Raw genomic sequence first — 23,309 nt, 5'->3', positions numbered from 1 at the left:
TGAGTGAAATGCATTTAATTTGAGATCCATTGGCCTCTGTGAATGAATGTGTGATACTATGTGATCAGGCTACGATGTTAGTTCAGGCATTTTTTCCAACTGAGTAACTCTAACCTATGTTGGAGCATGATTTGTTTACAACGGGACCTGCAATTTCTTCTTCTATGGTGTGACGTCATTATTAGTCTGAGGCTGTGTGGCTTGCGACTATTGATGACGTCACACCATAGAAGAAGAATTTGCAGGTCCCGTTGTAAACACAGTTCTAACATAGAGTGAAGGCCTGTTCACACCGGGACGAATTTCGCTCGCGATATTCGCCGACGTTTAACGCCTCGTGACTAAACAAAGGGCACCAATGTGAGTGTGCACACCGACGCGAAAAAACGCCACGCGTCAAAGCGTCACTTTTTAAAAAACGCCTCGGGTTCGTTCTTTTGGTTCGACGCGCCGCGTCGAAAACTACACGACCAATGAGAACAGCGCTTTTGCACACATGTCTGGAGCCTCTGAAGTTACAGTAAAACACAACTTGGGGGCGCTCAAACATCAAACTGCCTTTCTGAGCACACATACCAGCGAAGATGATAGACGCCAAGTAGCGTCTACACTGCCACAACGAAATAATGACGGACATTTTAAAATATCCCTGAACCAAGCACCAGTTGGAGCTACTGGTGCTTGAAATATTCATGTTTTCTTTGTATGATTCTGACAAGCGCGTAAATACATGCTCTCTTCTTCTGAGCGAAATAGCTTTTTCTGAACATCTACCCTTGTCCATGTCCTAAACACCAAAATACACACTAAAACACGTCCTATCATTATTCGGAGAGCAGAGAAAGCTGTTATATCTGCTTACAATGGAGAAATCACCCCTCCTTTCTGCAAGTTCTCATCCGCCTGTCTGCAGGCTCGGGCACGCGCACTCTGATATGTGAAGCGGCTCCCCCTCCTTCTACACTCTCCTGCACTCTGAGGCTGCTTAATTTTCTATTGAATCCATAATCTTTAACCCATTGATCCAAATACTTGATTAATGTCTGATCCTGACTTTCCACATACTTCCAAACTTTATGAAAAGCTTTCTGGACCTGATCAATGTGCTTTCTTACTGTCTTTGTTAGATTTTGCGAATGAGTCCCACCCGTCTTTTTGTTAAGGTATGTGATTGACGATCAGCCACAACGTTCTCAGTTTCAATCAGAAACCAGAGTTCCCACCCAAATAACCCTTTTTATGGATTCTCCAGCGCTGAATCTAATCAGCAGAAAAAGCTTGGAGAATCAGAAAAGAAGCCTAATTATTTGTCAACTGAGTCACTATTTTGTTTTAGAAAGAGGCTTTAATCAAAGTGAGCACACACCACAGGAGCTGTCGAAGAGAGCACACTCAGACACAGACAGAGAGACCTAAGAAGCATCACACACATATTTTCCCCGGAGCTCCGTTTACTCCATGTGCGGCCCACACAGGACCTTCAGCACAAAATTTTGGACACACAGTCCTGTCGTTGGACACACAGTCCTTTCGTTGGACACACAGTCCTTCCTTCGTCTACACAAGACGTTTTAACGCAAAAATTTTGGACACACAGTCCTTTCGTTGGACACACAGTCCTTTTTTTCGGACACACAGTCCTTTCGTTGGACACACAGTCCTTTCTTTGGACACACAGTCCTGTCGTTGGACACACAGTCCTTTCTTTGGACACACAGTCCTGTCGTTGGACACACAGTCCTTTCTTCGTCCACACAGGACGTTTTTAACCTACTGAAGGCTCTATTAGTCGGTACACGCGGCGGTACCTACACTTCAGACTCGGGCACGCGCAGCACCCTGACTGCAAGCGCCGCTCTGTTCAGCGTGCCCGCGCAGCAGTCAGGCTGCAGCCGAGTCTCTATTCTTCCCCCAAAGTTGATGCACGCACACACAAAGACACAGACACATTCAAAGTAAGGCCCTAACAAGTAAAGAGAGGACAGACTTTCTGTGTGGCATACTCACTTCAAGCAATGAACCTCGTTATTTGATGAGGGTCCGACACCGCCGGGGGCATCACCGGATCCAAAGGGCGAGGGCCGCTGATCCTGAAGGCGGATGTGTCAATGCTGAGGCTGTGATCTCAGACCGCATGCGGTTTTCAGGCAACCCCCCCCCAGGGGTTCCAGCGATGTCCAGGGCGTCAGTCGGCCGGCTCAGAAGGACCAAATGTGAAGAAACTGGATTCTCTAGAAAGGACTGTATTAAATTCTAGTTCGTAACCCCGTCAGTTTCTTACACACAGAAATAATGAATAACGACTCAGAGACAGTTACTTATCTTTTGTGGAGGTTTTACTTCGTCCAAACACGAAGGGGACAGACATGAACATGGTACATTCAAAGTCCGAACCAACGAGCTCAGGGATGGGCTTTGGTATAAAAACCCTGCATTTGCATATTCAGAAGATGGTCTGAGGATCTTCGTGTGAAAATCACGCCCACAGGTTACTGCTGGAGGGAAGCTCCAAGGCTAAAGTGAAGATAAGTCTGAGGCCTGCTCAGCAGATCACACAGTCACAGAAAAAGGGAGGATGAGAATAAACTGTGAAAACAATAGCTTGGCTGTGCTTTCTTCAAATGTAATATAATTTTGAGATGACAATACATGCTCAGTGAATTAAGTTTAAACCATTAGTATAATAAAAGTTAAAGGCAGTTTCTAACTATTCTTCACATCTTTGTATGATTCTGACAAGCGCGTAAATACATGCTCTCTTCTTCTGAGCGAAAAGCAACTTTAAGAAGCGTAAAGTTGCGCAGCGCCACCTTGTGTACAGGAGTATTTCTGTTTTACATTAAGCGCCATCTAATGTCAGGGAATGAAATTGCATGTTCACTCGGCTCATCGTCAGCGAAAATTGCCTGGGTGTGAACACAAAAAACGTGGCGAAAAACGCTGGCGAATAACACCTGGTGAATATTCGTCCCGGTGTGTACGGGCCTTAATGATCTTCTAAAAAGGCATTTATTATTGTTATGCTTATTACTAAGTGCATGTGTAACCGGATCACTTCTGCGTTGTGTTTAAGGGAGTCAAAAGATGTCGGGACACAGCAGCACCCTTGGAGACCACCTCTGTTTATTCCATATCTGACAATTTCCCAAAAGGAAAATAGAAATCACGGTGTTAGCCTCCCGTATTAGCTCCTACGTGAGGGTGAGAGGTAGAGGGAGCACAGGAAATTCTTATTCTGAAATAAACAGTTAACATCTACAAAGGTTTTTGTGTTTTCATAACAGATTCCAAATAATAACAGTGTATGGGACAATAACTAACATAAAATGAGGATTCATATTGCTAACATTAAAAGACACCCACCTCTCCCTCTGGACAGTAAAACAAAAAGGAGAGAGGGAAAGCAAGCGCCAACCTTATAAAGAGAAAACCAGCGAAGAAGAACACATTAAGGAGGGGCTACAAAACCCAACATAGAATACAGGGGGGAAAGAAACTTAGGGACAGCCAATATTTTGTGTAATTGAAATGAACAGATCACATCCTGTTACACATGTTCGCTTTTTTTTTATCCGTGCGGCCAGTGCTTCATACTTGGCCGAACTGACGGGTTAAGATTAGGTTAACACGGGCTAACAACATTTAGCCGTGGATGAATGTAAACTGGAATAACCATCAGCCTTTATCTTGTCTGGAGCCGACTGGAAACACAAATTCACTTGATCTTTTGCACGTTTTATCAGGACTGTTCATTCAATAGCCGCCTCCGCCTGTCCCAAAAATGTCTGGAGATACAAATCTCCGGGGAGACATGATTCTTCTGAGTCCGGCAGACCGCTCACGCAGAACAGGCGAACGGATTGCGGTCCGAAGTCTCCACCGTTGCTTGCACACTGTAACAAAGCACCCCCCGCCCGCAAACTCAAAGCCACGAGTCCAGCTGCTCTGCTCAGAGACATGCACATGCAATGTGCGATTGGGCAACAGTACAAGCATAATTGTTTCACTGTTTTATCAGATTTCAACCACTAGCCTCAGCAGGACTAAATTTTAAATGATCTTAATTAAAAGAATTAGAAATAAATTTACAGTTTTTGTATTATGTGTTTCATGACTGTATCCTGTAACTGTGGAGACATTTGTTTTATTAAACAAAAGATGTCCAATAATATTTTTCAATGGAATATATCCCAACCCTGTTACAACCTTTTTATTATGGTAGAATAATAAATAGTAAAAGGTTGCACTAAGTTTTGCAATCATCAATAAAGTTGTACAATTGATCTGCAAGCTGAGCGAATTGGCCTTTGGTAGTTTATTGCTTGTTACTGATCAACATGTATCAGAAAATCAGAAAAGTGAAGGTTTATTTTCATGAATTTTGAAGCCCAAATGTCCTCCCAGTCTGGAAGGACTAATTTTGTGTTGTCCTTCTATCCCGCAGGGGGCAGTAATGCACCTTCAATTCGCCTTTCAGTCAATAAAGAAGAAGACGTGATGTTTTCATGCCGTAAGTTGTCGGCAGGAGTCGTTCAGAGAAGATGGCGGGGTTGCTGAAAAAGGTAAGTACGGAGGTCACGGCTCAGTCCTGGTCCAGACGTGAATAAGGGACGGCTTTTTGTTCACACACTGACAGCGTCAGAACATTCTAGGACCGGAACCGAATCTCCGCCAAACTGTGATTATTTTACGGCACTGAATACGACAATACGTCTTAACTATAGGATACATACTCGTGTTTATCTGTTTATTCCAATAATCTGACTTCAGCGCAGTTCTGACATGACAGAATAGGAATTATACAGCAATTCGGCAATAAATGCGTTAAAAAAATTATAATTTGGCAAAGCTGAAGGTTTACGACACCTCCGGCATTTTGCTGTTTCCCCTCAACGGCAAAAACAATTCATTGAGGTTTCTTCTGTCCTTTTGTAAAAATAAACAAATTTAAAAAAAATAGAAGTTTCTCCTTTAGGCTTTCTTTTTCTAACAGACAGATTTGCCGTTTACCAGTTTAGTGTCGTAAGCTTGTCCTGCTGCTGAAGTAAAACTGTCAATGGGTCATCATGAGCGGCAGCGGCTCACAAATGAACACTGTTGGTGGTCAGAGTCAAAACAATTAAGATTCTGAACGTTTATGTCCTTTAAAAAGATAGCATTGATATACAAATAGAATGACAACAATGCGAGTGTTAGAACAATGAGAGGCATTACAGAGCAAAGGCAGACAACATTCATGTGTATTTTTTTTTGCTTACAGAAAAAGTACTTGAGTAAGAGTTTCTTATTGACAGGGATAAAAGTTGTGTATGGCGTTCAGTGACATGCGGTGAGGTTAATGGCTGGTGAGGCGCTGAATCCTGTGGAGTCAGATTTACAACGAAAGAACTGAATATTTCAGCATTCATCCAACAGCATAAAATACACACAAGAAAATATTTCTCCTACAGAGAATATTTCATTTATAAAACAAATTAAATTGTACAGATGTGTTCAGCTCACATTTGACCCTCAGTAACTATTTCTGGCATTTTTCCAGCTTCAAATTCTGGTGCTTTAATCAGTTATCAAATGTCTGTGAAAATGATCATAAAAATAAAGTAGATGATTTTACTTACATTTTTTTCCACTTACTCCCATGTTATTTTCAAAAAACAAACATTGAAAAACAGGTTTGGCCTTACTTTTTGAGTCATTACGCCGATATTTTCCTTTAAGTTTTCAGTGCAGGGGGGGGGGCTAACAGGCGGCTCTCTGCCTTTTAACATATTTTCTATATACAGTACTTTCACAAGCATAAGGCGAACATAAAAGTCTTACATTTTCTCCCAAACGTACGGAGCGGCCCTAATGTGGGATCCCCGCTCCGTTAGGATTGCAGGTGTGGATGTGTAAAATACGGGGTCGCTTGGTTAGAATTGCGCCAGCGCGGTTGTAAGGTTCACTCACTCAGTTCCTGAATATTCCCGCTCAGTTGTCTTTACGCCCTTTCACTTTATGGCAGAGATGAAATGCCATAGGTGTGATGAAGAACATTTTGATTTGTGAATGTGAAATTGACTAAAAAGTTAATTAATTTTCATTTTTATATTCAAATCTGTGTTTGTTTTTCTTAGAAAGCCAAATATATTTGTTCCATTTTCATCCGAACTTTTGAGTCCGTCTTCATGGTAAAGATCTGAGATTTCTGACCTCCCTGCAGGATCCCTGCTACATCTAAGTTCCTTCTGTGCTATAGGTGTACACGTCTTTGTGAACCGCAGAGCTTCAGGATCTCTGCTCTGAAGTTTGAGGGTCCAGCATGCAGACTGCTAAAGCCCGTTTGTGTCTTCTTCTCTTCCAGACTACTGGCCTCGTTGGCCTGGCAGTGGCCCAGAATCCACATGAGGTGATGACCGATCGCACACTCCACTCCTGGTTTCAGGAAACATTCGGCCCGTTTCAGCATTTCTGTACTGTTCTGTGTTTAGAGAAAGTCCTCTAAACTTTCTGTCAGGTTTCCTCTCATCTGCAGATTTTCAGACAAAAATCAGGATATTAGGTTTCCAGGTTAGAAGTCTCTGTTTCTTCACACTGTGTGCTGTCTGCTTCAGCGTCTCAGGATCCTCTACTCAAAGATCCTGGCCTCTCTGCAGACCATGCCGAAGGACGCCGCTTACAGGAAGTACACAGAGCAGCTGATCAGTGAGAGGTTCGGCCACGTGAAGGCGGTCAGTGTCGCAGCAAACGCGGACCGGCCCGGGTTCTGGGGAAGGCTTGTTCTGCTCACGGCATGTGTGTGTTTGCAGGAGCCCGACGTGGAGAAGCTGGAGAAAAAGATCAACGGTGGACAGATTGAAGAAGTCATCTTCCAGGTAGATCCTCATCTCTTCTCTCTGAAACAGGAATCAACCCTGGAAAAATCCCAAATCCCTATTTGATTTGGATTTACTCAGTTTTATAGAATTAGAACTTTCCTGCCTGTGGGGGTTTCAGCAGCAGATGCTTCATGCTCCAAAACGCACATTCAAGTCACCACTACGGGGCGCCATTTTTATAGCCACAAAGTCAAATTTGAACCCTAATATTTTGGTTATTTAGCATGTTTTAGGAGAATGAAAGAAACAGGTTTCCCTTTTCAAATTCATATTTTTACCTTTTCATTCATGTATTCATAACTATATGTTTAGTTAGCAAGCTAAAATATTTAGTTTAAAGTTTTATGGGTTTTTTTAAATTATATATTTAGTTTATAAATTAAGTATTTAGTTTGTAAACTAATTATTTAATTTGATAAAATGTTTAGATGTGACCTAAATATCTATTTTCCAACCCAAACATTGTGCAGAGGCTGCACTAAATAGAACTACAAACATGATGTTCAATGCTTTCCACCAGCAGGTGGGCGTGTCTTCAACCAGTGTAGCACAAATACAAGCATGGACGACGACCGGCAAGAAACAGTTCAGAGACAGAGCAAAATAAAGCTTTTATTTTGATAGTCCACTTTTGTTTATCGATAAGTTCATTTGCATGATAGCTAAAGATTCAGTTTGGATTTAAACATGTAGCTCCAAACTAAAAATTTAGTTAAAAAGTTAAATATTTAGTTTGGACTTAAATATTTATCTGAATTGTAAACATTTAGTTATAAAACTAAAATGGTTAGTTAAAATAAAAATGTTGGTCAGATCTTAGTATTTAATTTGCAAAGTAAACATTTAATTTGATTTAAATATTTGAATATTTATAAATCTTAGTTTAAAAAATAAACATTTAGTTTGTCAATTAAATATAAAAATATCAAAAAATATTTAACTGTAAAATAAATATTTAGCTTGCTAACTAAATATTTAACAAGGAAATGTAACATTTGTAAAAACTAGAATTAAAATGTAAAAATATGAATTTCAAAATGCAATGTTTTGTTTTCTCCTAAAACAGGTTAAATGACCAAGAATATTACTGTGTAACTTTACAAATGGGCTTCCAGTGAAAAGTCTATGTAATGCAAACGTATCTTTTCGGGCTTCCGCGTCCAGGAATCCCACTTTCACGCGTCGCCACACAAGTTTTTAGGTCTTGGGTTCTACGTACAAATTCAGCGTTCATTGATCGCGTGCTGAATGCTCAACCTCTTGAACTTTGTTGGCTGCTAAATCGTGAAATAACTTGGACCAATCAGAGACTCTGATTTGGGAGTGACGAATGGGTAGTGCCCTTTTCACTGCCAACCGTGGATAAATTGATCCTGGAGGTTTGTGCCTGAATAGATCTGTGATCTATAAGTCTGGAGAGAGATTCACCAGCTTTACAGCAGTTTAACATTTTCACCAGGCCTCCTCCAGCGCGGTCAAGAAACCACCTACAGCCAGGTGTGAACGTGGCTTCAGACACTTAAGAGGCTGAAAAATACTAAAATTCAATTCCATCTTTTAATGAAAAATACTTTTTCATTGAAAAAGGAATGGAAGAGAGAGACCAAATTATTTATTTGGTTCTTATTATTTAATTTCATAATTTTGTTAATTCATTTATTAATTTAATGTGAATGTCATTTTTGATGTTCTTTTTTTACTGTTATTTCTGAATGTTGTTTGCGGCCACAGATAAAGTGGGATAAATAAAGTCATCTAAACTTATCTAAAAATAAAATCCATTCATCTGCTTGTTTAGCCCGGAAAAGCAGTAACACATGGATGGCATTTTCCTTTTGAACAGTTTTATTTTGGTCTGCAGTTTGTTATTCAAATCCAATTAAATGGCCTAAATTGAAAGAAATATTATATTTAACCCCACCCATTTTTTCGAAGTCCTGTCCCGTTTCTGCCTTGCTCAAAAAGTTTGTTTTCTAAGACTAAGTTCCATAAAAATAACAAAAACCTCACTGGAAAGAGCCCAATAATGGATAGTTTTATTTTATTATTTTTCTAGAGCTACAATACAAACTTAAGACTAAAAAATTCCAACATTTTTAAAACATGCTGATATTTTCAAAATAAAAACAGAACTGGTGGCTCTGAAGCTGACGTTTAGCCGTTTAGCCTAACCAGATGATCATCTTAAACTAACATCAATGAGTTCTGGCTCACGGAGCCTGAAGGGGATTTCCTGGATCACTAAAGTTGGGCATCTTCATCCAGAGTCTTCATCAGCATCTGCAGGTTGTTTGGATCCACAGCTGAAGTCCAAATTGTTGCTGCTGGTTTCCTTCAATAACCACAGGAACCTCTAAAAAGCTGCAGACTTGATCGATGCAGAGCAGAACTGCTCCCCCATGCTCACATCAAAGCTCAGGTTTTGCTGAGTCATGCTAATGACTGTGAGTGTGACATCATCCATTGAAAAATGATCTACTTCTGGCTGCAATCAAATGAAGTCTATTCTGTCGCCATTTTTTCATGATACGGACGCCGCCATGTTGGAGCCAGTCGACGTCAATAAGCAGTGATTGGTCGGAGTCATTGTTTCTGTGGCAACCACTCTGGCCAATCAGGAGTGAGCTTGTTGGAAGACCCCGCCCCTGTTGGCTACACTTCTTTTATTGAGGCATTTGATTGGTCAGATTATAACGTGGACAACTTCAGAAAAAAATATGAATATTATCAAGAACATCTTTAAAAAATGTATTGGCTCAGGAAAGCTGTTGACGTTTACAGGATTTTGACTTCTTGGAGCCACTTCCTGTTTGGAACGCCAGGGGGGAGGGTCACTTCGCCCAGTCATTCTGTTTAGTGTTTGTATCCCGCATATTAATGGTTTTAAAGTTGTAACCCTTGTGCTATCCTAGGCACTTTAACATTGGGAGTGGGGTCATTTAGACCCACTAGACAGTGCTCTGAACCTTTTTTCTTCAATGATTTGTGATCTTCATTGGTGTCCATGGATTACATGAAATCTTCCACCTTTATCCACCTTTGTTATGGTAGGGAGAACACGTCAATGTAAGGGTGGGGTCATAGGATAGCACGAAGCATAGAAGCACTTTTTTTCCCCCCAAAGAGCTGAACAGACTTTTGGAAACATTTCACCCAAAACTAAAGCTTAGTTTCTGAATAGCTTTGTAACATTTTCAGTCAATGGATTAGAAAAAAAAAGAGAAATCCCCACAGTCATAACTTTGTTTATACAGTTTGGATTTATTTTCCTCAATGTTAACCCCCCCCTGACCCCCAGTCTGTGTCCTGTCTGCAGGCCGAGTGCGAGCTGGCTCTGTCCAGGAAAATGTCTGAGTGGAAACCATGGGAGCCCCTGGTGGAGGAGCCCCCACCCAACCAGTGGAAGTGGCCCATTTGAAAACCCAGCATGAACTCTGTAACCATGCAAAAACTAAAATAAAGAGCTGTCCTTCAAACATGTCAGCAATGATCCGTGTCAGCATTCCTGGGAACCCTGCAGCTGCTGGGCTCACCATCAGGCCTCTGGTCCGCTGGTGGCTTTTTGGAGGACCTGGAGCATGATGGGATAGACGGGGGCGAAATTCTTCCCCTGCCGGGTCCGGACTGACTGCACGTAGGCTTCCAGGGCGCCCCTGAGAAGACATGAAGGTCAGACCAGGAGGCCCCTTTCACACGTGGATGAACAAAACAGACTCATCGATTTCATTTACCGTATTTTCATGACTATGAGGCGGAGAGTAGCAGACGGCATGAGAACCGACTCAGTTTTTCTCCCGTGTGCCGCGGTCCCCCGTTTACAAAAGGAGGAGGGGGGGGCACTCAGCCAAGTGAGTGTGTGAGCGCGCTTTCAGTTTGTGTTAGTTAGGGAGAACATTTAAAAAAAAAAAACAGAGACTGGTTCTACTATTAGACCGCTCTGAAGGTCCGAGCGGAGAAGTGAACCCCGAAGGAAGATCCGCCTTCGGTCCTGGAGGAGGTCTCCCCTGCGGTCAGAAAAGTCGTCGCAGGAACGGTTCAACACTAGCATGCATGTTTTACTGTATGTTAACATGCCCGCGCCTTGCGCCTTTTGTATGTGTCAAATACCGAAAAATTACCCATAACTGAGACCGTATGGAGGCCCAAACTGTTCATAACTAAATACATAAATATGACCTTATACAATAAACCAATTAATCTCTCATAAATATATAAAAAGATTATGAAATTGTGAAAAACCTGCACATAGATTTTACATTAGCCATTAGATTAATTATTAATTTCATTTATTATTTCATTTTGCTTTAACAACCTGTTTATTATGTTAAAACAGCATTTTAAAATATTCATTTTAATCATGTTGAATACTATTATAATTGTGTTTTTTTTTTAGAACCTCAGATTTCATAATCAATATTTTCCAGAGTAGCTTTGTTTTTATTTCATGATGACCTTTTTCAGCAGAATGAGTCTGTCTGTCAATCAGTGAAGGTGGGCGGGATCTAAATGCAGCTCTTGCTCTTGATCTAAATGATCCCTGAAAATCAGTTCAAAAATTCAAATTCAAAATAAAATTGGCCGAACTGACCCATAAAAATGGCGACCTACCAAAGCCATTTTTTACCCGCAAATTTAGAACCAAAACCACCCAATCTGGTAACAGTGGATGTGTTAAGGTGCATACTCCCCCCCCCCCCCTAGTGTTGAGGCGTGTGCATTGCACTGTCACGTTCGCTGAAGCATCTTCGATCGATGTAGTTAGGGTGTTGCTGCTTATGTCTGAGTAAAGGAGTAGCCAATCACAAAAGTGTCTCCGCTGTGTCTAGTTTGATTGACAGACAGACTCATTCTGCTGAAAAAGGTCATGAAATAAATCATTCTGAAAAACAGCAATGAGAAATAATAACAAAGCTACTTTGGAAAATGTTGATTTTGAAATCTGAGTTTCTGAAAAAAGCCATAGAATTATAATAATATTCAACATGATTAAAGTGAATATTTTAAAAAGCTGTTATAATGAACAGTTTTTTAAAGCAAAATGAAATATATTGAATAATATAATGGCTAATTTAAAATCTGTGTGCAGGTTTTTCCCAATTTATTGGTTGATTATGCGATTGCACAAGTCATATTTATTTATTCAATTATGAAGAGTTGTCTTGTGTTGGACAGACGTTACTGTTACAACAGGGTTATGAATCTTTTTGTCAAGCCAGAGGTATGTCTGAATAAACCCCTTTTGTAATCGATGCCAAACTTTATTCATTTTAGTCATATTTGAAACTCTTTGGTGTTGGACTGGACGGAAAAAGGATCTTGAGATCGACTGGAAATATCAGCTTTGGAGATCCTCTCAAACAAATGAAACTGAGGAGTGAGAAGATCTTTATGTGAACCCTGAAACAGCGGAGCTTTAGCTCTGTTTTGATTCTTTCAACCACCGTAACTCTTCAGCCATTTATGTAATGAACGTGATTCCAGTGGATTCTGAAGTGGACAACAGCAGCCTTACGCTCATGTGTAACCCTTTACGTAAGTGATGTGTTGCATAAAGGTGCAAAGCCGAAATGAGAATCAGCTGATTCACGTTGGTAAACCAGCCGACCCCAACCCTCGGACGCATCTCTCTGGTGTTAAATCACCGCAGAACTACAACAGGGACTGTGCAGGTGTGTGTCAACCATGATCACCTGATGAGGGAGAGGCGGTCTCTCTCAGAGGGGTGGTCGTCCAGCCACTGGGAGTAACGGGCGACGGACCACTCTGCTCTCTGTGGAGGACAGGGATGAAGGTCAGGTCGCGTACGCAGCGCTGTATTTTACAGGGCCTTGTGAAAGTATTCGGCCCCCTTGAACTTTTCAGCCTTTTGACACATTTCAGGCTGCAAACATAAAGATAGAAAACTGTAATTTTTTGTGAAGAATCAACAAGTGGGACACAAATCGTGAAGTGGAATGAATTTATTGGATATTTCAAACTTGTTTAACAAATTAAAAAACTGAAATATTGGGCGTGCAAAATGATTCAGTCCCTTTACTTTCAGTGCAGCAAACTCTCTCCAGATGTTCAGTGAGGATCTCTGAATCATCCAATGTCGACCTCAATGACCAATGAGAAATACAATCCACCTGGATGTCATCTACAGGTCGTAGTGAACACTTAAGTAACCCCTAAGGCTGAGTAAAGATGAAGTAGGTGAGACAGAGGCGTGTTGTAAAGATTTTTCCTTGTTCTAATGTGCACTGCTCACGTGCGCGCTCCTTGCTTTCAGCCTGACTGTGTAATGAGGACATCAGACAATCAGAGTGCAGTTTGTGTGGTCATCCTATGGTTGCTTGTGTATCACGTGCACACCCCGTGTGTGCAGCATTTCTTACCAATGACCACAGCGTGGTGTGAGGACGCGGTACGAATGCATCACCTGTGTGTCATAAGTGCAAGCAGCTTAGGCTGTGTCCGAATTCCCACCCCAACCCCTACATAGTGCACTATATAGGGCGTTCACCGTTTTGCAGTGCTGTCTGAATCTAAAATTCCCAAATCGAGCGGCCTAGAAATTTCCCAGAAGTCTCTGCAAAAAGCCAGTGTGCATTGATGCTCACCAGATTGGTGAATATAGACCACAATGCATTGCGTCTGAACTATTTTTGTCCAAAAAAATGTATTTTTTAAATAAATCATGAACTTTTTTATCTTCAGATGACAGTAGATTCATCAAATATCATTAGATTTTAACTTTGTGAAATCGATGACGTCATATTCGCTGATAAAAGAAAAAGTAGAGAGTATGGTGTCGGAATTGCTTTTTAAATCCAGGGCACTACATAGTGCCGCACCATATAGTTTCTTAGTAGTTAGGGGTCAGGGTGGGAATTCAGACATAGCGCTCGTCAGGAAGTCTGTTTATACTGGCCTGGTGGGGTGACTTGAGCTCAGGGGGGGCTCTGGAGAACAGGAAGTGGAGCAGGGTGCTGAAGGGGATCAGGTCTCCCACAGCTGGACTGGCGGCGATCAACTCGCTGGTCTGAAACAGGAAAGGCCTAAAAGCAAACAGACAAGCTGAGAATAAGGGCTGGATCAGTGCAAGGGGGGGGGTCTTCATTTTGATCCAAGGAAATACGCAAACACCTGAAGGAGCGGAGCATCCTGTAGGACTTCCCCAGATCAGACACCCTCCTGCACAGCGGCGCCACGGCCATCTCCATCTGTATCACAGACACAGGCAGCGTGAGCACCCAGGGCGGAGCTCTGCCTCCACCTGGTGGCGGAGCTCTGCCTCCACCTGGTGGCGGTGCCCTCACCTGTGCAAAATCAGCAGCCAGCCTCATTTTGCCGCCCTCCCCCAGCGGGCGCAGCAGGCTGGCGTGGCGAACAAACAGCTGGATGGCTCTCTGGGCGATGGCCTCGGTCTTCTCGTAGATAAAGTCTGCACACTGGAAGGGTCTGAAATAGTCGGCCATCACCCTGCTGATGAAGCCCTGCAGCTCCTTCATGTACAGGGAACACGGGACATCCGGCCTATCCGGGCTGGACACGGGCCTGGATCAGTACAAATGTGACACAACATGAGAATAGAACTGTAGAATCCAGGTCTGAAGGGCTGCTGTTCTGGTTACTTTAAATATGCAGATGACCTGCTGCTGATCGATCACCTGATCAATGAGAAGCTACAGTTCAGACAAAACCTTACTGACTTGATTTGCTTTCTCACTGAAACTATCAAAGGGTTCTGACCCGGAGAAGTCCTCCTGGTGAAGGGTGAAGATGATGGCTTCAATGGAGTCGCTCACAGACTGCAGCAAGGGTGCCAGCGCACTGCCCATCAGCGAGTGCACGGCCTAAGACACACAACCGGAGACCAGCCGTGAAGATGGAGGGACATGTGACAGACGGTCATGATAGCTAGCGTAAACATGAAATGTGTTTTCGTAGAAGCTTTGAAGACAGAAAATACCTCCAGAGAAGAAGAGAGGGCCTCCACTGCAGGCGGCGGACATGAGACCAGACCAGAGAGGATCTGTTCAAACACACAAGACCGTCAACACAACCAACACCACCACATCCCACCTCTGACACGTTTCAGAGACTTGTCTTCTTTCAGAGGTGATGAAGACTCCTCTGTGGTCCTCCATGGTCAGGCAGCAGCTTCTCCTGAGTCTTTCTGAACAGAGATGTTGGATGAAATGGTGGATGAGTGTTTTGTTACCTTCAGGACGCCCTGCTGCAGGCGGTACAGGGAGTTCACCACGCCCACATTCCTCCTCTGACCCTCTGTTAACGGACCAATCACCTGGCTGGCATCGCCCTGAGTGCACAGCTGTGGACAGAAGGGGGGGGGGCAGGTCAGGGAGCGTGCAGAGAGAAGCTGAGCGGAGACACTTGAGATGTGCGCACCAGCTGCTCGGACTTCACGCAGAAGAGCTGCACGGTCTTGGCGGCGTTCTTGGCCACAGAGGTGGATAGGTGTGGATCCACCGCGGCGACGTTCAGCTCGCTGCAGAGGAACACACCGTGAAAGCATCAACACCCAAGCTCAGACTGTTTCCTGCTGCAGCCATGCTTTTAAACGTCTCCATCCAAGATGTCCGACCCTGAACAACATCTAGAACCATTCTGTCCCTTTGATCCAGAGCCGCATTTCAGCCATCAACAGACTGGAAAACAGACTGGACTGTTTTTTCTCCTCCTAACGTACAGGGATGATGTCATTTCCTTCCTTCTGGTCCGTCTGCATTCACAGACCAAACCTGAGCCTGCCCAGGATCTGGCCATGCGCTGCCCTGTTTTTCATTTCGTCCACCGTTCACCGTCTTGAGCTGAACCTACCTGCTGATAGTCTTGATGATGCCATCCAGCTCGTCGTTGGAGGGGGGGCTGCGCTCCCCCAAGGGAAACACCAGGTTGATGGGATCAAACAGGCGAGACAGGGACTTGGACAGGTAAGCAGACTCGTAATCCTGCAGGGAATCCTTCAGAGCTTTCTCCGGGCTGCACAGGTAATCAGAAACAGACTTAGAAGAATCGCCATTTATGAAATGAAAGTGGCGACTGAGTAACGGAAGAGAGGCTCAGAGTGCAGAGGAGGCTTGCTGCACCAGCAGTGATCCAACTGGAGGCAAATGTGAGTCTCTGGGACTTCTGCTGACTTTTAGACTCATCAACCCTGGATCTAGATATCTAAAAAGCCTGCCTGTTTTCTCACCTCAAACCCTCAGTAACTTCTCGATTCAGCTGTTTCTGACGCTGAGACGAGTCCTAAAAGTCCAAAAATGTTCATCAGTTAATTCTAGATGTTTTGATTCTAGATCTACGGGCCATGTAAAAAAAAAAAAAGTTTTTCAACCTTTCAAGTTGGTTCTAGTGATGAAAAAGATGATGTTTTTAGAAAATTTTGTTTTCAAATTTAAGATAAAATTCCAGAGAAGCGGAAAAAATAATGACAAATCTTTGTTCTTAAATGAGCTTCTTAGGTTAAAACTGCTCAGTGGAAAAAATATTACAACATTTGAAGAGCTGTTAGAGTTTCCCAAGTAAAAGAGGAATGGAGAGAACTTAGAATGTCATCCATCCATCCATCCATCCATCCAGGACCATTTCTCAAATGGTTTGACACATGAACGGGACATAAACATCCAAAGTTCATGGCTTTTTTGTTATCCAATTATGATTACAGACGGACTTTAAAGCAGTTCAGATGTTTTTGACAGGAAGGGATGAAAACCAAACTGATCAAAGCATCTTCATCCCTCCGTCTGGATCTAAACAGCTCTGAAATGATCGGAGCCAAAGTGGGTCACTTACTTGTAGTCCTGTTTGATATTCATGAAAAGCTCGGACGCGTCCGTTTCTGTAGTACCGATGTCCAGAGACGCGTCCATCGCTGCACTCGTTGGCGCCCCCTGCGGGCCAGTGCTGTGCTGCTGCAGGCGGCGCCACAGCTCGTTGTAGAGTCGCAGCAGTTTGGGATACTCCCCCTCAAGCGCTTGTTTCAGGAAGGACGAGGCTGTGGAACATTCAGGAGGTATAACGGGGGGGGTTCAGGGTTTCTTTGTCCAGATGACCTCATGCAGACCGGCGCCTTACCTTCAGCCGCTCTGTGAAACTCATCGTTCAGGGTGCTGGTGACGTCCGTCCAGAAGGTGTAGAGAATGTCAGGTTGACCGTCCTTCATTAGAAACAAACATACGGATCACGTGAATCACATTAAACGCTGTTCTGCTTTGAAGAGTCAAATGTTTTTGGGTCAAAACCAAAAACTGTAAAAAAAACAAACAGAAAAACGCTCCAGCACATAAATACCTGATCCATGCAGTGATCTGTCAGTCCGTGAGAGAGAAAAATGATCCTAAAAACGTGAAGAGCAGCTCTGATGGAAGCCAACATGTCTAAGTATAATTGATTGAAAGCAACATTTTCTCTCCATCTGACTGATATATTCCAGTGCTTCACTTTAAAGACCCACTCTGATGAAAATGGTGTTTTTAACCTCATCTAGTAGCATTTTTCTGCTGACGGAGGACAAATTTAAAGAAAATTCAGCTCAAAATTGCCTTTTTGAGTATTTCTTCATTCAAAAAAATGCTGTTTGAAAAAGATCATATTTGTGACGTATAAAATACGCTGTGGGGCCACAAGCTCCGCTCCATCCTGATGCATCTGCCTGCAAACCACTAGATCCATTCTGATCCACAAAATTAAGACCCAGGTTCCAGTTCAGACGAGAAAAACAAAGACGTTCACGGATCTATTTGTCTGCAAGTGGATGCATCAGAATGGAGTGGAGCAGGAAGCCTGTGGCCCGCCCAGCATGTTTTCTACGTCACAAATACGACCTTTTTCAAATTTTAAAATGCAATTTTTAGATTGATGTTCCTTATTTATATACTACATTATGTATTAGGAAAATGCCACAAGAACACGTTAAAAACACCAAATACACCATTTTCTTCAGAGGTCTTTCCTAAAACTGTCCATTTTGTGTGGTTCAGTCTGAACCTTGTACAAATCTTAAGGAAGAACTTCCCCTTCCTCCGATCATTTCAAAATAAAAGCTGGTAGCTCTAAAGACTAAACTTCATCTTCCTTGAACACAGTAAGTGTCTGTGATTCAGCTTTTCGCTGTAGCTTTCATTACTCTTTTAGTTACAGATAAAAAGTGTAGAAAACTTAAGAAACAAAAAGAAAAAAAATAATATGGTGATTTTAGTTCTACAGAGATCTTCATTGCTTGCTGTGCTTTCCTCCAGCATGCGAGGAACAGAAGAAAACCTGCAGCCGCTCTGATGTATGCTCCTGCTGCTACTACTGATGATGACGACGATGAGCTTGTTTCTGTGAAAACCCTCTGCTCTGTCCAAGACAGCTCATGTAAAAGTGCAGCAGTGCTGCCGAGGAGCTCTGCATTTACACATGTCATTAGGCCTCCGATCACACCTCCATCTCCTAGTAATCGCTGTGAGCTTTGTTTCCATGGTAACAGACTCCTCTGATGTCAACTCCCAGGCATTGTGCTGGGGTGAGATCACTGAGGCCCAAACTGAGGTCACCATCATCATCTCCATGTGGACCATGCTCACGCTCGGAGGTGAAAGGATCTGTGAATTTTTGTGCTCCAACTCCAACCTACAGTAAAGCTGCACTCGCCCCATACAAACTCCTGTGCTGCGTTCACACCGAACTCGACTCGCGTGTCAAAATGAGTCGCCTGCCTCTCTTTGGATGTGTGGTAAATTTGCTGCTCGACAGAAAATGTGTTCATAGTCTTGACGCCCCAGACACGTGTGGGAGGAGCTCATGTTTGTAGCCTGATCGCTACATGGAGCGGTATCTGTATGTATCTCACTTACAATCCATGAGAGACATGGATGACGTTAAGAGATCCCTTTTGTTTATTTTGAAGAGCTCCACAAAAGCATCACGTCTGAGTTCATGACATCATTCAGGGACTCTCCCGGTGCGGTGAACTTCACCATTACTGCAGAAGCTGCGTCTAAATGACGGACGCTTTCAGCGGTACTTCTGTCTCTCTGTGACCCAGTTCGATGATTTGCTGTCCCGCATTAGTTCGAGGAGAAAAAACTGAACGTCTGTTGTAAGGTATGTGAAAAAACACAACCGTGTCTGATTATAGAAGAACCTAAGAAGTCATGTTTACGCTTAGTTGCACATTTTTCTGAAGGTGGGTGGGGTCAGAGCAGCATGTGCAGCTGCGCATGCAGCGACGATTCCAACACCTGAAATCTGCTGTCAGTCTGAAAACTGCAAACGCTTTTGGTACTAAAGAGCCTGAAGTGTCTTTGGATGTTTTCTCCACAACAACACTGAAGGCTGGAGGGGTAAAACCCCAACGAGCTGGAACAGTTTAGTTCCTGTTTTGGTTTTAAGTCACTCGAAGCGGTACAGATGTGAACTGACCACCTCGTTGTTTAACAGCAGCTGTGGACGCACACGGATCAGGTGTGGACACGCCCCACATGAAACGTGAACCGACCCGTTTCAGATTTGTGCGTGAAGGGACGAGCTGTTAGGACATTTCACACTGACCCAACAGACTGCTCACCTTGACAATCTCCTCGATGAAGCACACATGACTGACGGGGTCCCTCTTCTTCATCAAGACCTTCTGCAAGTGCTGCACCTAGACGGCATTTCAGCACAAAGTGGTTCAGCCAAAAATCACAGGGCAGTTTTGAAGCTTGTAGAGGTTTTCCTGTAGCACCTGTGTCCATGCGGCACAGATGTGGTCCATCAGTTTCTCCAGGTTGGTCCACAGAGCTGCACGGCAGGCGGCGGTGTTTCCTGGAGCGGGAAGGGCTGCTCTACCAGGAGCACCTGCAGAAAGAAGCAGCAGGGTCTAAAAATGAAACATCCTCTCTCTTCTGTGATGGTCTACAGACCTCTGAAGACAACCCGCCTCCACCTCAAGAAACTTTTAGTGTAAAACAGTCAGGAAGGAAGAAAGCAGCAGATCAGAACTGCTCATCAGTTATTAATAAACATTTCTGTCAGCAAGTTTGTGGCTTAGGAAAAGAATTTGGGAGATACCTAGTAGAAACTTGGTCACATACGCACACACACAGTCTAGGAAATGTAAAAGGATCTGGCTGAAGTGTATGATTCCAACTAGGCCTGGGCGAAAAATTGAATGAATTAATTGAAATTTTTTGTTACGGGCAATTTCAAAAATAACTAAATCGAGTTTTTGTGTAATGGCGCAATTTTGGCTACCCAGAGCTTCCGTAGCGTTACTTTCACACGGCGGTATGGCAAGCGACAAACAACAACATCATAGCACACACAAAACAGCCAGCGACAACATGGCTACCGGTAAGAGTGGGAAGTTTGTTCCCAAGCGAGGAATAAAGTCCTCTGTTGTTTGGAACTGGTATGGGTTTGACGTGGAGGAAGAGACCCCCCATGCTGCAACATTTTCCTACAACATTTGCACACGCGCACACCCAACACTTGTGCACGCTCTCACTCACTCTCGCGCTGGCACGCACTTTCTCCTCTTACACACGCAGCGTGCTGACACACACACACATAGTCATTCTACAACACTTATATAGTTAGTTCATTAGATAGTTAGTAGGTAGTTGTTACTGTTATTTGTTAATAAAGAATAACGCATTGTAATTATGAATTGTATTCATTTGCGACGCGGCCGCCGGGGGATTCTGTGTTCGGCGGCAGCGGGGCTTGGTGGGGTGCGGTTGACCACGACTCCTGCTGCTTCATCAGCGCAGTGATCAAAAATCCCACACCGTCACAGCTCTAGTTTATATCTTGTGAGGCACAAAAAAAAATGCGACTTCTCCAGTACCGATAAGAGAACCATTGAGGTCAGATCTTAAGGATACTGTGGTCTTGAAGAATGTTGCCCCGGGACTCGTTCAATACCGGGGCTCGGTACCCATCCCTAGGAAAGGGGCACGGTGGAGAACAATCACCGAAGCTTTGCATATTTCCATAACATGGTACCCATATATACCGTGGAGAAGACGGGGTTTATTAATTTAATTAAAACCTTAGACCCCACATTTGAGCTGTATTGTTAATCCTTTAGAAATGGTGCTACTCTCAAGGTGAATGTTTGTCTCCTTTTAGTCTAGACTACAAAGTGTGACTTAAAACACAGCTGGGACTTTAATTCCAAGAGTGTGTTCATTTATTTATTATTCATCCCAGAAATGGGGGTTACATTTGTCATGCGTTTGATTAAATCAAAGCAAAAATTGCCCCTAAGTTGTCTGCCGTTTGTACTTATGGCTTTCCTTAAGTAGAGGGGAAAAAAAAGAATAAAAATAAAAATCGGAAAATGAAAAAATGAAATCGGAGATTTTATTTCAAAACGGAGATCTTATTTTTAGGTCACATCGCCCAGCCTTAATTCCAACACAGATGACTTTCTGGATCATTGATTGTATACAAGAACTGGACTGAGTGACCCCTCCCCTCTGGTTCTTCCAAAGAGGAAGTACCCGCTGGTTCCAAGAAGCGAAACTCCCATAGACTTCTATAGAGACATAAACAGCTGTTACTCAGTCATTAAGTTCATCAGAATAACCATTCTTGCTCAGATAGCTTTTTTTAACATGTTCTTAATAATCTTCATATTTTCTCAGCATTTTTTTCTGTAGTTTAAATCATTTAAGTCGTAAACTGACCATTCAGGTACCTCAATAAAAGTTGATAGAGCCTGCTGGGCCCAAGTTGAACATTCAAAATGTTTGACATATTTTGTGTAGCCCTCTTTCAAGTGGTTTGGTGTGGCCTTCCAACAAGCTTGCTCCTGATTGGTGAGAGTGGTTACCATAGTAATGTTGACTCAGACAGACTCGGATCAATCAATGCGCACTGAAGACGTCTGGCCCCAATATGGCGGCGTCCAAATTGTGAAAAAATTGCAACTGAATTGAGTTGATTTTGTTGGAGCTGGAAGTAAAACATTTTCTATGGGTGATGTCACACTGACTCACTCAGTCCATGCTTCTGATGTGCAATAGGTGTACAGCGTCCCGCCGGGGTCGTACCTCTGGGGTTTGCTGGCACAGTCAGCCCCTTGATGTCCAGGGCGCTGCAGATGTGATCCTTTATGGCAGTCTGGTAGCCCCCCACTACAGACCTGATGGTCTCTCCCAGACTGCCCAGGTTGTAGAAGACCTGCAGGGCTGTCCCAACCTGGCTGGGGTTCTGACCCAGAGACAAAGTGAAAACAGAAGAGGAGACAGTTCAGAACCAAACAGCTGGAACACATCCAGAAGTTTCTCATCTGCACAAACAGATGTTAGCTGACATCAGAGCTTCATTGCTCAAAGCCAGACGACGTGACTAAATCAGACAGACTTTCAGCCCTTTAGCTGTGAGACCTGCTTATTCAGTAAAAAACCTGCATTCTGACAGCAGAAATATGACCTCATGCGTTCTGTCGTGGCCACCAGGTTGCTAGGCAACAGCAAGAGGTGCTGCGCATGGCTGCTGTTTACAGCTGCTGTGATTTGTATGTTTATTTCAAATGCAAAAGGAATAAAAACCAAGTCCAACACAAAAACAGCTGAAAGAACGGCATCAAACATTAGCAATAAAGAAGAAAAATAATTTACAGCATAGGCAGCTAATGAAGGCAGAAACATATGACCAACTTTTTCCAGGAAATATCAATTATTTGACCAACTGTGAATACCCTTTTCTGTAAAAGCATTCGTTTAACCACCTCCAGCCGTTCCAGCTGTTAACCCCCAAACTGCTAGTCTAGTCTATTCCGCCATCTACATCACTGCCCCGCCCCTTTCCATTTTAACCAATCACACAAGAGATCCACTATGGCGTAGTCCAGGCTCATTGATAGGCTCCAACTGTTTCCTGAAGAGGGTGAAATGTTAAAAATAAAAGGTTAAAAGAAATATTTCTGAATCCCAACAGTATCAGAAAGAAGCAGAAGAAAGACCCAGTTTGTTTAAATGAAACACGATCAAGACAGTCGTTCGATTTCATCCTTAATCCCCAGATAGATTTCAAAAGAAACACAACTTTTATTTTCTCTACACTGTCATCACTATTCTTCTAAAACCAGTTTATCATTCATTGGTTTTAGGAATGTGTGTCAGATAAAGTACAGAGTCGTGGTGCAAACTGCACATCAGGTGGCAGATAACACACGTGATCAGTCTGACCCAGATACCCGACCTCTTTCCAGACAGCAGCTCAGCAGGTAAGAGTCTGCTGTGCAGGAACACCTGTACCTGAATCTCCATGCCCTGCTCCAGCAGCCTCTTGGCCTGGTTCTCCACTTCCAGCCGGGCTCTGCTGATCAGCAGCAGGTCGTTCTCAATCACTTCGATGCCGCTCAGATCCACACCCTGAGACAGGTAGTCTACAAATGGGAAGAAACCCGGATTTTAAAAGGGGTACCAAAAAAAAAGACTGTTAAATCAGTTTATAAATATATACAAT

The 23,309-nt window shown here is 43.2% G+C and overlaps 2 protein-coding genes across 2 annotated transcripts in view; one reads left to right on the top strand and one right to left on the bottom strand.

Annotated features, from left to right (window-relative positions):
• Window positions 1–4,471: 4,471 nt before the first annotated feature.
• Window positions 4,472–10,340, top strand: ndufa5 (NADH:ubiquinone oxidoreductase subunit A5). Its single transcript, XM_004083004.4, has 5 exons — window positions 4,472–4,562; window positions 6,344–6,388; window positions 6,594–6,710; window positions 6,789–6,854; window positions 10,174–10,340. The coding sequence occupies exons 1-5, from the start codon at window positions 4,542–4,544 to the stop codon at window positions 10,273–10,275; spliced, it is 351 nt and encodes a 116-aa protein (XP_004083052.1). The 5' UTR covers window positions 4,472–4,541; the 3' UTR covers window positions 10,276–10,340.
• cog5 (component of oligomeric golgi complex 5) overlaps window positions 10,097–23,309 on the bottom strand; it is a 30,306-nt gene continuing 17,093 nt past the window's right edge. The window contains exons 7-23 of the mRNA XM_011491038.2: window positions 23,099–23,229; window positions 21,890–22,049; window positions 19,576–19,688; window positions 19,417–19,494; window positions 16,941–17,022; window positions 16,659–16,860; window positions 15,684–15,845; window positions 15,252–15,351; window positions 15,064–15,174; window positions 14,812–14,874; window positions 14,592–14,695; window positions 14,159–14,396; window positions 13,986–14,062; window positions 13,771–13,897; window positions 12,548–12,627; window positions 10,391–10,510; window positions 10,097–10,291 (exon numbers count right to left, since the gene is read on the bottom strand). Coding sequence (XP_011489340.1) covers window positions 10,393–10,510; window positions 12,548–12,627; window positions 13,771–13,897; window positions 13,986–14,062; window positions 14,159–14,396; window positions 14,592–14,695; window positions 14,812–14,874; window positions 15,064–15,174; window positions 15,252–15,351; window positions 15,684–15,845; window positions 16,659–16,860; window positions 16,941–17,022; window positions 19,417–19,494; window positions 19,576–19,688; window positions 21,890–22,049; window positions 23,099–23,229 — 1,946 coding nt within the window. The 3' untranslated portion in view covers window positions 10,097–10,291; window positions 10,391–10,392. The remainder of the gene's footprint in view (window positions 10,292–10,390; window positions 10,511–12,547; window positions 12,628–13,770; window positions 13,898–13,985; window positions 14,063–14,158; window positions 14,397–14,591; window positions 14,696–14,811; window positions 14,875–15,063; window positions 15,175–15,251; window positions 15,352–15,683; window positions 15,846–16,658; window positions 16,861–16,940; window positions 17,023–19,416; window positions 19,495–19,575; window positions 19,689–21,889; window positions 22,050–23,098; window positions 23,230–23,309) is intronic.

The sequence above is a fragment of the Oryzias latipes genome, chromosome 23 (assembly GCF_002234675.1).
Source record: "Oryzias latipes chromosome 23, ASM223467v1".
Taxonomy (NCBI): Eukaryota; Metazoa; Chordata; class Actinopteri; order Beloniformes; family Adrianichthyidae; genus Oryzias; species Oryzias latipes.
The sequence above is the reverse complement of the archived record's forward strand: the minus strand, read 5'-3'. Positions and strand labels throughout refer to the sequence as shown.

Coding starts and splice junctions, on each gene's coding strand:
- ndufa5 (XM_004083004.4), top strand. CDS start 4,542: ATGGCGGGGTTGCTGAAAAAG. Junction 6,389..6,593: donor TGGCCCAGAATCCACATGAG/GTGATGACCGAT, acceptor TGTCTGCTTCAG/CGTCTCAGGATCCTCTACTC. Junction 6,855..10,173: donor TTGAAGAAGTCATCTTCCAG/GTAGATCCTCAT, acceptor TCCTGTCTGCAG/GCCGAGTGCGAGCTGGCTCT.